The sequence below is a fragment of the Chiloscyllium plagiosum genome, unplaced genomic scaffold (assembly GCF_037043375.1).
Source record: "Chiloscyllium plagiosum isolate Xiang-an unplaced genomic scaffold, Cpla_swu_hap1 HiC_scaffold_25, whole genome shotgun sequence".
Taxonomy (NCBI): Eukaryota; Metazoa; Chordata; class Chondrichthyes; order Orectolobiformes; family Hemiscylliidae; genus Chiloscyllium; species Chiloscyllium plagiosum.
Window position 1 is genome coordinate 1527501 of NW_028270163.1, and position 14645 is coordinate 1542145.

General features: G+C 48.1%; 1 protein-coding gene across 4 annotated transcripts in view; it reads right to left on the minus strand.

Annotated features, from left to right (window-relative positions):
* The window catches only part of mif4gdb (MIF4G domain containing b), a 30942-nt gene that overhangs the window by 9939 nt on the left and 6358 nt on the right, over positions 1 to 14645 (minus strand). For 2 of the 4 annotated variants that reach the window (XM_043714278.2, XM_043714276.2), the window contains exons 2-3: positions 4697 to 4820; positions 4064 to 4173 (exon numbers count right to left, since the gene is read on the minus strand). In XM_043714278.2, coding sequence (XP_043570213.1) covers positions 4064 to 4173; positions 4697 to 4778 — 192 coding nt within the window. In that variant the 5' untranslated portion in view covers positions 4779 to 4820. Of the gene's footprint in view, positions 1 to 4063; positions 4174 to 4696; positions 4821 to 7583; positions 7606 to 10583; positions 10606 to 14645 lie in introns of those variants that run through there. The other 2 variants (XM_088000374.1, XM_088000373.1) reach the window with 2 other exon arrangements.

The following is a 14645-nucleotide window of genomic DNA, read 5'->3' on the forward strand; positions in this document are numbered from 1 at the left end:
TCCATATGCCTATCCAATGCCCGCTTAAATGCCCATAAAGAGGGAGAGTCCACCACTGCTACTGGCAGGGCATTCCATGAACTCACGACTCGCTGAGTAAAGAACCTACCCCCAACATCTGTCCTATACCTACCACCCCTTAATTTAAAGCTATGCCCCCTTGTAATAGCTGACTCCATACGTGGAAAAAGGTTCTCATGGTCAACCCTATCTAAACCCCTAATCATCTTGTACACCTCTAGCAAGTCACCCCTAAACCTTCTTTTCTCCAGTGAAAACAGCCCCAAGTGCCTCAGCCTTTCCTCATACGATCTTCCTACCATACCAGGCAACATCCTGGTAAACCTCCTCTGCACCCGTTCCAGTGCCTCCACATCCTTCCTATAGTATGGCGACCAAAACTGCACACAATACTCCAGATGCGGCCGCACCAGAATCTTATACAACTGCAACATGACCTCAGGACTCCGGAACTCAATTCCTCTACCAATAAAAGCCAGCACTATTTACCTGGGTGGCAACTTTCAAAGATCTGTGTACATGGACACCAAGATCCCTCTGCTCATCCACACTACCAAGTATCCGACCATTAGCCCAGTACCCCATCTTCTTGTTACTCTTACCTAAGTGAATCACTTCACACTTACCTACATTGAACTCCATTTGCCACCTTTCTGCCCAGCTCTGCAGCTTATCTATATCCCGCTGTAACCTGCCATATCCTTCCTCAGTCAACAACTCCACCGACTTTCGTATCATCTGCAAACTTGCTCACCCAACCTTCTAGCCCCTCCTCCAGGTCATTTATAAAAATGACAAACAGCAATGGTCCAAAACAGATCCTTGCGGAACACCGCTAGTAACTGCACTCCAAGATGAACCTTTACCATCAACTATTACCCTCTGTCTTCTTCCAGCCAGCCAATTCCTAATCCAAACCTCCAACTCACTCTCAATGCCATACCTCCGTATTTTTTGCAGTAGTCTACCATGGGGAACCTTATCAAACGCCTTACTAAAATCCATATACACCACATTTACCGCTTTACTCTCATCCACCTCCTTAGTCACCTTCTCAAAGAATTCAATAAGGTTTGTGAGGCACGATCTGCCCTTCACAAAACCATGCTGACTATCCTTGATCACATTATTCCTATCCAGATGTTCATAAATCCTATCCCTTACAATTCTCTCTAAGACTTTGCCCACAACAGAAGTGAGACTCACCGGCCTATAGTTACTAGGGTTATCCCTACTCTCCTTCTTGAACAAGGGAACCACATTTGCTATCCTCCAGTCTTCTGGCACTATTCCTGTAGACAACAAGGACATAAAAATCAAGGCCAATTGCTCTGCAATCTCCTTCCTTGCTTCCCAGAGAATCCTAGGATAAATGCCATCAGGCCCAGGGGACTTATCTATTTTCACCCTTTCCAGAATTTCCAACACCTCTTCCCTACATACCTCAAACCCATCCATTCTAATCAATTGAGACTCAGTATTCACATCGGCAACAATGTCCTATTCCTGAGTGAATACTGACGAAAAGTATTCATTCAGTGTCTCCCCAATCTCTTCAGCTTCCACACACAACTTCCCACTACTATCCTTGACTGGACCTATTCCTACCCTAGTCATTCTTTTATTCCTGACATACCTATAGAAAGCCTTTGGGTTTTCCCTCATCCTACCAACTAAGGACTTTTCATGTCCCCTCCTTTCTGCTCTTAGCTCTCTCTTCAGATCCTTCCTGGCTACCTTATAACTCTCAATCGCTCTAATTGAACCTTCACCATCTTTACATAGGCCGCCCTCTTCCCTTTAACAAGGGATTCCAATTCCTTATTAAACCACGGCTCCCTCACACGACCCTTTCCTCCCTGCCTGACGGGTACATACTTATCAAGGACACTCAATAGTTGCTCCTTGAACAAGCACCACATATCAATTGCGCCCTTCCCTTGAAGCCTACTTTTCCAAGCCACGCATCCTAGGTTGTGCCTCACCGCATCATAATTTCCCTGCCCCCAGCTATAACTCTTGTCCTGTAGTGCACACTTATCCCTCTCCATCACTAGAGTAAAAGTCACCGAATTGTGGTCACTGTCCCCAAAGTGCTCACCTACCTCTAATTCTAACACCTGGACTGGTTCGTTACCCAGAACCAAATCCAGTATGGCCTCACCTCTTGTTGGCCTGTCTACATATTGTGTCAGAAAACCCTCCTGCACACATTGGACAAACACCGACCCATCTAACGAACTCGAGCTATAGCTTTCCCAGTCAATATCTGGCAAGTTAAAGTCCCTCATAACAACGACCTTATTACTTTCACTCTTCTCCTGAATCATCCTCGCAATCCTTTCTTCTATGTCTTTAGGACTATTAGGAGGCCTGTAGAAAACTCCTAGCAGGGTGGCCTCACCTTTCCTATTCCTAACCTCAGCCCAAACTACCTCAGATGGCGAGTCTTCATCCATCGTCCTTTCCACCGCTGTAATACTATCTTTGACAAGCAATGCGTCACCTCCCCCTCTTTTACCCCCACCTCTGAAGAAATAAAGTGTCTGGAACAAGGGACCAGAGAACAGCAGTAAGGACAGATAGAGAGAAGGGCAGAGAGAGAGACAGACTACAAGCGTGTGACAGATATTTGTGTATTCACTTGTGGAATGTGGGCGTTCCTGGCTGGGCCAATATTTATTACTCGTCCTTAGTTGTCCTTGAAAAGGTGGTGGTGAGCTTTCTTCTTGAACCGCTGCAGTCCGTGTGCTGTAGGTAAATCCAAAATGTCGTTAAGGAGGGAACTCCAGGATTTAACCAACAAACAGCAAAGGAACAAGGATATTTCTAAATCAGGATGGTGAATGGCTTGTGGGGGATATCTTGCTGGTGGTGATCATGGATTTGGAAGGTGTTGTCTAGCAGTCTTGGTGAATTTCTGCAGTGCATCTTTTAGATGGTACACACTGCTGCTACTGAGTGTCAGTGGTGGAGGAGGTGAATGCTTGTGCATGTGGTGGTCTTGGGTGTTGTTTCATCCAGCGAGAGAGTGGGTGACGGTTGAACTGACAGTGAGTGTTAATAATTATAGTGTAAACTACACTAGGTAGGTGAAGAGAATGATGGAGTGTGTGACTGAGAGATGGAACTCTCAGTGTTTCAGGACTTTAGGAATATTTTACAACCCATGAAGAGTGAGAATTGTCATAATGTAGGGAACAAAGCAGGCAATGTTTTCACAGCAGGAACAGCTCAGGGGTTACCTTATAGACATATATAAAATCATGAGGGCCATGGATAAGGTGAATAGCCAAGGGTGGGGTGTCCAAAACTAAAGGGGATAGGTTTAAGGTGAGAAGGGAAAGATTTAAATAGGGACCTAAGGGGAAACTTTTTCACTTAGAGGATGGTACGTGTGTGGAATAAGATGCCAGAGGAAGTGGTGGAGGCTGGTACAATTACAACATTTAAAAGGCATCTGGATGGGTAGATGAATAGGAAGGGTTTAGAAGGATATGGCCAAATGCTGATAAATGGGACCAGATCAGTTTAGGATATCGAGTCAGTGCCAACAAGCTGGACTAAAGGGTCTGATGAAGGATTCTTGCCCGATACATCAATTCTCCTCGGATGCTGCCTGATCTGCTGTGCTTTTCCAGCACTCTCAAATCTGATCTCCAGCATCTGCAGTCCTCAATTTCTCCTGAAGGGTCTATTTCCATGCTGGATGACTTGTAACTCTATAATAGTTTGTTTTAGAGATGGTTAATTAAGAGATAAAATATTGGCATGATACCCGTTCAAAGAAAAAGAGGCCATGGAACTTTTGAGTTCAACTGTGAGGCAGAGAATGATGAATGGATGTGGGAATGGGCTAGGTAGAGATGATTTGAGCTAATAGTATGCTGGTCAAAGGTCAACATGGAATAGATGTGCCGAATGATCCACTTTGGGACATTCTTCCAGTGCGTACTGAGTCAATTTGGGGTTAGGGTCTTTGGAAGTACCTTGCAGTAGGTGTGGGGAGAGGAAAGTCTCTCCCCACAGCTCTCTACCATACCTGCACTATGGTGTAGCAGATCCTGCCAGCCTCTTTACTGAACACCAGATCCTTCATAGACTGTTCAACTATCACTGAGGCCACTTTCTCCAGGTCAACCGAGGCAGGGTCTGTTAAACAACAATAGCAGAAACTTTTAGTCCTCTTTCTGCATCTCCTCCACCCACATCCTCCTACAAAAACACTCTTCATTCAGACACTTGGAGACACACAAGGACAGCAAAGTCTGTTCACCCTGAACTGGGCTCATCCCAGTGAGAAACCCGTGGTGCAGCTCAGCTAATTCTTATTTACTTCAGTTTCAATGTAATCTAGGACAGAACCAAGACACTATGCCATCCTCCCCCATTCTCCCCCTGGCAGCACTCTTCCCCATTTAGAGGCTGGGAGCAAGGGAGGTGGCAATGGAAATAAAGTGCGCTCACACTGAGGTGTGAGTTACTGGAAAATGCTGGTGTCTTCTTCCTTGGCCAAAGGCCCTTCACAATCTTGGATCCTGCGTACTGCCTGGCCAAGTGTCTGAGGTTACTGGAAGACAGCAAACATCCTGGCAACCTGCCCACACCAGCTTCTGGGAGAGACATGAGGGTAACGACAGGATTCACAAGCATCCCTCTCATCTCACACACGTACCCTTCAGAGCAGTTTTCAGCAGCTGCTGTGTATCCGCATCAAATGACTGGATCTTGTAATCATCTTTTGCTACACTCTCCATGGTTGTTCCTCAGGTCATGTGAGCAGACACTTGAGAGACAGACTGGACAGAGAGACAAGAGGCTGGTCAGTGACAAACAAACAAACAAACAGTAAGTCTCACAGGACGTCAGGAGACACTGAAACAAACACTCACACCCACTACTCCGATTGCCTGAGCTCGACATCATGATGGTCATTAACATCATGATGTTAATAGCACACAATCCAAAATCATTGTTCCCATCAAACACTTTTGGGACAGGGCAGCATGGGGTTAGATACAGCGTAAAGCTCCTTCTACACAGGACAAAAAAAACTAAAAGAACTGTGGATGTGGGAAATCTGAAACAAAAACAGAAATTGCTGGTAAATCTCAGCAGGTCTGGCAGCATCTATGGAGAGAAATCAAAGTTAATGTTTCGAATCCAGTGACCCTTTCTCAGCACTAATGGCAGCTCAGAAAAGGATGGTTTTTATACAGAAGATAGGGTGGGGCAAGGGGTGGGGGGGTGCGGAGTAAACAAAAGGGGAGATACAGCCCAAAGAGAGAGAAAATCAGTTGGACAGAGGAATGAATAAAGACCAGCCAAGGAGAATAAATAGCTGATAATAGGGTCTATTAGTAGCTGACAATGTGCAGTGTGTGGTGTGTGGTAGCAGCCTGTGTAATGACAAGGCTTGGTGTGTAGTGGTGGCTGAAAGCACGGGACAGGTGCTCAACCCTGAAAATCAGTGAACTCCATCTATTCTTTTCAAACAGAAAATAAGTTCCCTCAACCCTGTCCCCATCAAACACTCCCAGGACAGGGTCAGCACAGGGTTAGATATAGAGTAAAGCTCTCTCTGTGCTGTGCTACTTTCAGAAAAAAAGCCTTCAGTTTGACACACCTCTTCTGGGCCATGTTAGATGAGTGAGTGGATGCAGTATACTGAGCAGAGCTGTGCTGGTGATCTGTGCCCTTGAAAGCTGGCTCTGTAGCTGAGTGTTGCACCATCTCTTGGTTGAATCAGAGTGGGCACTGGTCCCAAATGAAGGCCCATAGCCAACCACTGAAGGCACTCTTGGAGGACTACTCTTGTCAATTACATCTTCCATTGATACCAGAAACCTTCTAACAGCTCAGTGAAACTACCACTCTTCCCAGATTAACTCATAGGAAACACACTGCTGAGCCACTGGTAAGAAGCTTTACAAAGTCTGATCCTGGTCTGATAATAAAGCAACACAAGGGGGAGCAGCAGGACAGGGAGTAGGAGGTCTCCAGGTGGAGCAGATAATAATTCCCAGAGATAATGCAGTACACAAAAGGAGGCATAAAAACCATAGCCCAAAGAGACAGCCTGGGGAAGAAAAGTTAAACCAGTCTGTGTTCTCTCAGAAGCTGAAGTGTCTGCTGGATATTTAGGATACGAAACTTGTCTTTGCCTGAATATTTTCTCAATTAGTTTAAGCAATGGGAGTCTCTCAGGCCTGGCCGGAATTTCTCACCCACTGCTGAGCTCTCCTGAGGAGGAGCTGATCGTGTATCTTGGTCTGGGGCTGGAGGCATGTCTGCACTCAAGTCCATGAAGATGATACATTTCCTTCTTTAAAGGCATTAACAGATCAATTTAGCAGGTTCACGGGCACACTGACCAACTTTTCCACATCACAGCCCTCTGCCTCAGTACTGTCCCTCTGATAGGAGGGGAGGCAATGGCCCAGTGGGTTATTGCTAGACTATTACATCCAGAGACCCAGGGAATGTCCTGGGGACATGGTTCAAATCCACCATGGCAGGTGGTGGAATTTAAATTCAATAAAAGTCTGGAATGAAGAGTCTAATGATCATAGAACCACTGTTGACTGTTTGAAAAATCCACCCAATTCACTAATGTCCTTTAGGGAAGGAAACTGCCATTCCTACATGGTCTGGCCTACATGTAACTCCGGACACACAACAGTGTGATTGACTCTTAACTGCCCTCTGAGCAAAAAGGGATCAGCAATGCCCACATCCCATAAATGAATATTAAAAAAGAACTTCCCTCTGTCCTGACCCTCCAACAATGCAGCACTCCCTTAGTATTGATAATGCAGCGCCACCTCAGAACTGACCTTCCGACAGTGCAGCGCTCCCTCAGTACTGACCTTCTGACAGTGCAGCACTCCCTCAGTACTGACCCTCTGACAGTGCAGCGCTCCCTCAGTACTGACCTTCTGACAGTACAGCACTCCCTCAGTACTGACCCTCTGACAGTGCAGCGCTCCCTCAGTACTGACCTTCTGACAGTACAGCACTCCCTCAGTACTGACCCTCTGACAGTGCAGCGCTCCCTCAGTACTTACCTTCTGACAGTACAGCACTCCCTCAGTACTGACCCTCTGACAGTGCAGCGCTCCCTCAGTACTGACCCTCCAACAGTATCGGACTCTCTCAATACTGAGCCTCCAATAGTGCAGCACTCCCTCAGCACTGACCCTCTGACAGTGCGGCACTCCTTCAGCACTGACCCTCTGACAGTATCGGACTCTCTCAATACTGAGCCTCCGATAGTGCAGCACTCCCTCAGTACTGACCCTCTGACAGTATCGGACTCTCTCAATACTGAGCCTCCGATAGTGCAGCACTCCCTCAGTACTGACCCTCTGACAATGCGGCACTCCCTCAGTACTGATGCTCTGGCACTGCAGAACTCCCTCAGTATTGACCCTCCAACAGTGCAGCACTCCCTCAGTACTGACCCTCTGACAATGCGGCACTCCCTCAGTACTGATGCTCTGGCACTGCAGAACTCCCTCAGTACTGACCCTCCAACAGTGCAGCACTCCCTCAATACTGACCCTCTGATAGTGCGGCGCTCCTTCAATTCTGACCCTGTGACAGCGCAATAATCCTTTTAGAGTGATCTTATCCAACTCCCTGTCGCTCCTATCCCCAATGTTACCCAATCCAGCTTGCGTGTAGCGATCCTGTGAATGTGCCCACTCTGTGATGGCCCATCCCCTTAGTATTCCATTGAACTATGGGACATTCTGTGACAGGACTCGTTTTGAAATCACAGCCACATCCCACAGCATGACTCTGTAATCTGCCAGCTCAGCACTGGGCTGCCCAGTGAACTGATACCAGGAGGATCAAAAAGCTAGACATTCTTTGTCAACTGTGGTCTGACGGTTTAATTCTTCTGTTCCCATTCAATGGAGCTGGACAAAGAGTAAACATAGGCAATGTGTCATTCAGATTAACAAGCACAAATGGAATCACAAAGTGCCATGATCATCATTAGACTCTTATTTCCAGATGTTTGCTGCTGGCTGCTCCTGGGATGTGGCCTCCTCACATTCTGGCATCCTTCCCATTACTTTGACCAATCCAAGATCCAAACCAGCTAGACCCTCCGGTCAGTGCAGCCGAGACAATTACAGCAAATCAAGTTGCATCCCACACCCACCAAGATTCACCTGGAGCTCAGCAGCTTTTACTCCCAATTCCCAGTCACAAGGTCATGGGTTCAAGACCTTCTCTGGAGACTTGAGCAGAGGATCTGACTGAGTGAAGTCATCCTGGAATGCCGCATTGTTAGAGATCAGTGCTAAGGGAGTGCTGCACTGTCAGTGGGTCAGTGCTGAGGGAGTGCTGCACTGTTAGAGGGTCAGTGCTGAGGGAGTGCTGCACTGTTAGAGGGTCAGTGCTGAGGGAGTGCTGCACTGTCAGTGGGTCAGTGCTGAGGGAGTGCTGCACTGTTAGAGGGTCAGTGCTGAGGGAGTGCTGCACTGTTAGAGGGTCAGTGCTGAGGGAGTGCTGCACTGTCAGTGGGTCAGTACTGAGGGAGTACTGCATTGTCAGAGGGTCAGGACTGAGGAAGTGCTACACAGTGCAGCATTATATTCTCAAACTAATAGGTCTGTGGATTGGAAACAGTGATGCTCCTCCAGTTAAATGGGTGGGATGCTCGTCACATGGCCAGTATGGAATCGATAAGCAGAATGGCCTGCTTCCACACTGTAGGGCTTCTATGATTCTTAAATATACAGTACTTTCAGAAAAGGTGGGAGGAAGTGAGGACTGCAGATGCTGGAGATCAGAGTTGAGAGTGTGGTGCTGGAAAAGCACAGCAGGTCAGGCAGCATCCGAGGAGCAGGAGAATTGACATTTCGGGCATAATCCGTTCATCTGGAAGGGCTTATGCCTGAAACGTCGATTCTCCTGCTCCTCGGATGCTGCCTGACCGGCTGTGCTTTTCCAGTGCTACACTCTCAGAAAAGGTGGTTCTATGGAAAATAAAGAACATGAAAGCATGGGAAGGGTTAAAGCATGAAGACCACTGGCAATCTGTGGTCTGTGAAAGGCAGGATGGGATAAGAATAGTGGAATGCTCTTACACTAATTAGCAGAGTAAGGTTAAGGATGAAAGGTCACTATGGCGCGATGACATAACAGAAGTAATAAAACAAATTTCTCTGTTAAGTGTTATTATGACAGGATTGGGACCATAAATATTTGGGACATGACATTAAAATATCTAATTAATAGTTAGTAGAATCGGCTTGAGACAGTGGACTATTGTAATAGATGGAATAGCTAAATATCTATCATGACAGGTTAGTCTGGAATGGAAGATCACTGTAGCAGAGTTAGCAATAAATATCTAACCGTGATATTAGAATAACATTAAGTAGAATGTACTACTAAAGAGATAATGGGAACTAACATCGCTGGTTTATTGTGTAGCTAGAGTGAGGTACTTTGATTAATATAGTTGGACATGCTGATAAGCTAACAGAAACATGATAACAAAAATATAAAAATCCACAGACCCTGAGGTTCCTGGGCATTCGAGAATCTGCTTTCTCAGTGTCACGGTTTTTTGTTTGCAAATAAAAGACCTACTTTTTGAAGAACTCTCTGCGTCTCCTGGTGATTCTCTATATTTTCTCCACAACAGTTCATACACCAATACGGCCCTCACTAGTGTCCCCCAATATTTGAGAATCTGGACCCCACCCTGGTGTGAGCATGAGTGAGTTGAAGTGAGAAAGTGAGTTTAGGAGTGTTTGTGTGTGAATAAGAGAGTGAGATTACATGAGGATGTAAACTGCCTGCGAGGGATAAAGTTTTGTGAGAATTTGTTCTAGAATGTGCAAGAACCCGAGTGCTATTCTGCAGAAATCAGTGTGTGATACTTGAGAGTTAAACATAAACGTAGCACATTTATTGCATAATAGACTGTCATTTGGCCCGTTCTGTCTGTACTGGTCAACATAATCCAGTCTAATTACACTTCCCAGTTTTTGGTCTACAGCCCTGTATATTACAGCATTTCAAATCGTGTTTGAAGTGAGAGGAACAGTGAGAGTGTTTGTCGTGGGTTTATAGCAAGTGAGGTGCTTGAGGTGAATAAGGAAAGTGAGTTTGTAGCAAGTCCATTAATAATGTGTTTATAGTGAGTGTATTTGGAGTGAGTCTGCTTGGAGTTTGAGGAGGAGGAAGGTGTGTGGAGTGAGTAAGAGGAGGATTGTGTGGCTGAGTATGTTTGGGTTCAGTGTGAGGGGTGTTTTTGGGGTGAGTGTTTGGACAGTGTGTGCTTTAAATGAGTGTGGGGGGAGTTTGTATGGAGAGAGTGTGAGGAGGAATATGTTTGGAATGTATGAATGAATCACAGAATCCCCACAGTGTGGGGACAGGCCCTTCAGCCCAACAAATCCACACTGACCCTCCAAAGAGTAACCCACCCAGAAACCTTCCCCTACCCTATTATCCTATGTTTACCCCTGACAAATGCCCCTAACCTACACATCCCTGAACACTATGGGCAATTTAGCATGGTCAATTCAACTAACCTGCATAACTTTGGATTGTGGGAGGAAACTAGAGCACCTGGAGGAAACCCACGCAGATACAAGGAGAATGTGCGAACTTCATACATACATCCGAGGCTGGAATTGAAGGAGAAAAGTGTTTGGAGTGAATATGAGGACAAGTGTGAGGGTGCATGTGTTTGGGTCCAGTGTGAGGAGGAGCGTATTAAGACTGAGAGTAGTGTGTATTAAATGAGTGTGAGGGACAATGTGTATGGAGTTAATGTGTGTGGCGTGAGTGAGAAGGAATGTGTTTCAAGTATGTTTGAGTTCAGTGTGAGGAGTAGTGTGTTTGGGGTGAGTATAAGGAGCAGTGAGAGGATGAGTGTGATTGGAGCAAGGGTGAGTGTGATTGGAATGAGAGTGAGTGTGATTGGAGTGAGGGTGAGTGTGAGTGTGATTGGGGAAAGTGAATGTTATGAGAGCGAGGGTGAGTGTGATTGGGGAGGGCGAGTGTGATTAGAGTGAGTGTGATTGGAGTGAGGGTGAGTATGAGTGTGATTGGGGAAAGTGAGTGTTATGAGAGCGAGCTGAAAATGTGTTGCTGGAAAAGCGCAGCAGGTCAGGCAGCATCCAGGGAACAGGAGAATCGACGTTTCGGGCATAAGCCCTTCTTCAGGAATGAGATCCTGAAGAAGGGCTTATGACCGAAACGTCGATTCTCCTGTTCCCTGGATGCTGCCTGACCTGCTGTGCTTTTCCAGCAACATATTTTCAGCTCTGATTGCCAGCATCTGCAGTCCTCACTTTCTCCTTATGAGAGCGAGGGTGAGTGATTGGGAAGGGCGAGTGTGATTAGAGTGAGGGTGATTGGAGAGAGGGCGAGTGTGATTGGAGTGAGGGTGAGTCTGAGTGTGATTGGGGAAAGTGAGTGTTATGAGAGGGAGGGTGAGTGGGATTGGGGAGGGTGAGTGGGATTGGGGAGGGTGAGGGGGATTGGGGAGGGTGAGGGGGATTGGGGAGGGTGAGGGGGATTGGGGAGGGTGAGGGGGATTGGGGAGGGTGAGGGGGATTGGGGAGGGTGAGGGGGATTGGGGAGGGTGAGGGGGATTGGGGAGGGTGAGGGGGATTGGGGAGGGTGAGGGTTAATGGAGTGAGGGTTAATGGAGTGAGGGTTAATGGAGTGAGGGTTAATGGAGTGAGGGTTAATGGAGTGAGGGGGATTGGAGTGAGGGGGATTGGAGTGAGGGGGATTGGAGTGAGGGGGATTGGAGTGAGGGGGATTGGAGTGAGGGTTAATGGAGTGAGGGTTAATGGAGTGAGGGTTAATGGAGTGAGGGTTAATGGAGTGAGGGGGATTGGAGTGAGGGGGATTGGAGTGAGGGGGATTGGAGTGAGGGGGATTGGAGTGAGGGTTAATGGAGTGAGGGGGATTGGAGTGAGGGGGATTGGAGTGAGGGGGATTGGAGTGAGGGGGATTGGAGTGAGGGGGATTGGAGTGAGGGGGACTGGAGTGAGGGGGACTGGAGTGAGGGGGACTGGAGTGAGGGGGACTGGAGTGAGGGGGACTGGAGTGAGGGGGACTGGAGTGAGGGGGACTGGAGTGACGGGGACTGGAGTGACGGGGACGGGTGTGAGGGGGACGGGTGTGAGGGGGACGGGTGTGAGGGGGACGGGTGTGAGGGGGACGGGTGTGAGGGGGACGGGTGTGAGGGGGACGGGTGTGAGGGTGATTGGAGTGAGGGGGATTGGAGTGAGGGGGATTGGAGTGAGGGTGTGTGTTAATGGAGTGAGTGTTAATGGAGTGAGTGTTAAGGGGGTGAGTGTTAAGGGGGTGAGTGTTAAGGGGGTGAGTGTTAAGGGGGTGAGTGTTAAGGGGGTGAGTGTTAAGGAGGTGAGTGTTAATGGAGTGAGTGTTAATGGAGTGAGAGTGATGGGAGTGAGGGTGAGTGTAAATGGAGTGAGGGTGAGTGTAAATGGAGTGAGGGTGATGGGTGTGAGGGTGATGGGTGTGAGGGTGATGGGTGTGAGGGTGATGGGTGTGAGGGTGATGGGTGTGAGGGTGATGGGTGTGAGGGTGATGGGTGTGAGGGTGATGGGTGTGAGGGTGATGGGTGTGAGGGTGATGGGAGTGAGGGTGATGGGAGTGAGGGTGATGGGAGTGAGGGTGATGGGAGTGAGGGTGATGGGAGTGAGGGTGATGGGAGTGAGGGTGAGTATTAATGGAGTGAGTGTTAATGGAGTGAGTGTGATTGGAGTAAGGGTGAGTGTTAATAGAGTGAGGGTGATGGGAGTGAGGGTGAGTGTTAATGGAGTGAGTGTTAATGGAGTGAGGGTGAGTGTTAATGGAGTCACTGTTAAAGATGTGAGGGTAAATGGAGTGAGAGTTATTGGAGTGAGGGTGAGTGTTAATGGAGTGAGGGTGATGGGAGTGAGGGTGAGTGTTAATGGAGTGAGTGTTAATGGAGTGAGGGTGAGTGTTAATGGAGTCACTGTTAAAGATGTGAGGGTAAATGGAGTGAGAGTTATTGGAGTGAGGGTGAGTGTTAATGGAGTGAGGGTGATGGGAGTGAGGGTGAGTGTTAATGGAGTGAGTGTTAATGGAGTGAGGGTGAGTGTTAATGGAGTCACTGTAAAAGATGTGAGGGTAAATGGAGTGAGTGTTAATGGAGTGAGGGTGATTGGAGTGTGGGTGATTGGAGTGAGGGTGATTGGAGTGAGGGTGATTGGAGTGAGGGTGATTGGAGTGAGGGTGATTGGAGTGAGGGTGATTGGAGTGAGGGTGATTGGAGTGAGGGTGATTGGAGTGTGGGTGATTGGAGTGTGGGTGATTGGAGTGTGGGTGATTGGAGTGTGGGTGATTGGAGTGTGGGTGATTGGAGTGTGGGTGATTGGAGTGTGGGTGATTGGAGTGTGGGTGATTGGAGTGTGGGTGTGTTAATGGAGTGTGATTGGTGTGAGGGCGAGTGTGATTAGAGTGAGGGTGAGTGTGATTGGAGTGAGGGTGAGTGTGATTGGAGTGAGGGTGAGTGTGATTGGAGTGAGGGTGAGTGTGATTGGAGTGAGGGTGAGTGTGATTGGAGCGAGTGTGATTGGAGTGAGGGTGATTGGAGTGAGGGTGTATATTAATGGAGTGAGTGTGATTGGAGTGAAGGTGAGTATTAATGGAGTGAGTGTGATTGGAGTGAAGGTGTGTTAATGTAGTGTGATTTGAGTGAGGGTGAGTGTTAATGGAGCGAGTGTTAAAGAAGTGAGGGTGGTTGGAGTGAGGGTGAGTGTTAATGGAGCGAGTGTTAATGGAGCGAGTGTTAATGGAGCGAGTGTTAATGGAGCGAGTGTTAATGGAGCGAGTGTTAATGGAGCGAGTGTTAATGGAGCGAGTGTTAATGGAGCGAGGGTGATGGGAGCGAGGGTGATGGGAGCGAGGGTGATGGGAGCGAGGGTGATGGGAGCGAGGGTGATGGGAGCGAGGGTGATGGGAGCGAGGGTGATGGGAGCGAGGGTGATGGGAGCGAGGGTGATGGGAGCGAGGGTGATGGGAGCGAGGGTGAATATTAATGGAGTGAGGGTGATTGGAGTGAGGGTGATTGGAGTGAGGGTGATTGGAGTGAGGGTGATTGGAGTGAGGGTGAGTGTTAATGGAGTGAGGGTAATGGGAGTGAGGGTAATGGGAGTGAGGGTAATGGGAGTGAGGGTAATGGGAGTGAGGGTAATGGGAGTGAGGGTGAGTGTTAATGGAGTGAGGGTGATGGGAGTGAGGGTGTATGTTAATGGAGTGAGGGTGATGGGAGTGAGGGTGTGTGTTAATGGAGTGAGGGTGATGGGAGTGAGGGTTTGTGTTAATGGAGTGAGGTTGATGGGAGTGAGGGTGTGTGTTAATGGAGTGAGGGTGAGTGTTAATGGAGTGAGGGTGATGGGAGTGAGGGTGATGGGAGTGAGGGTGATGGGAGTGAGGGTGATGGGAGTGAGGGTGAGTGTTAATGGAGTGAGGGTGATGGGAGTGAGGGTGATGGGAGTGAGGGTGATGGGAGTGAGGGTGATGGGAGTGAGGGTGATGGGAGTGAGGGTGATGGGAGTGAGGGTGATGGGAGTGAGGGAGATGGG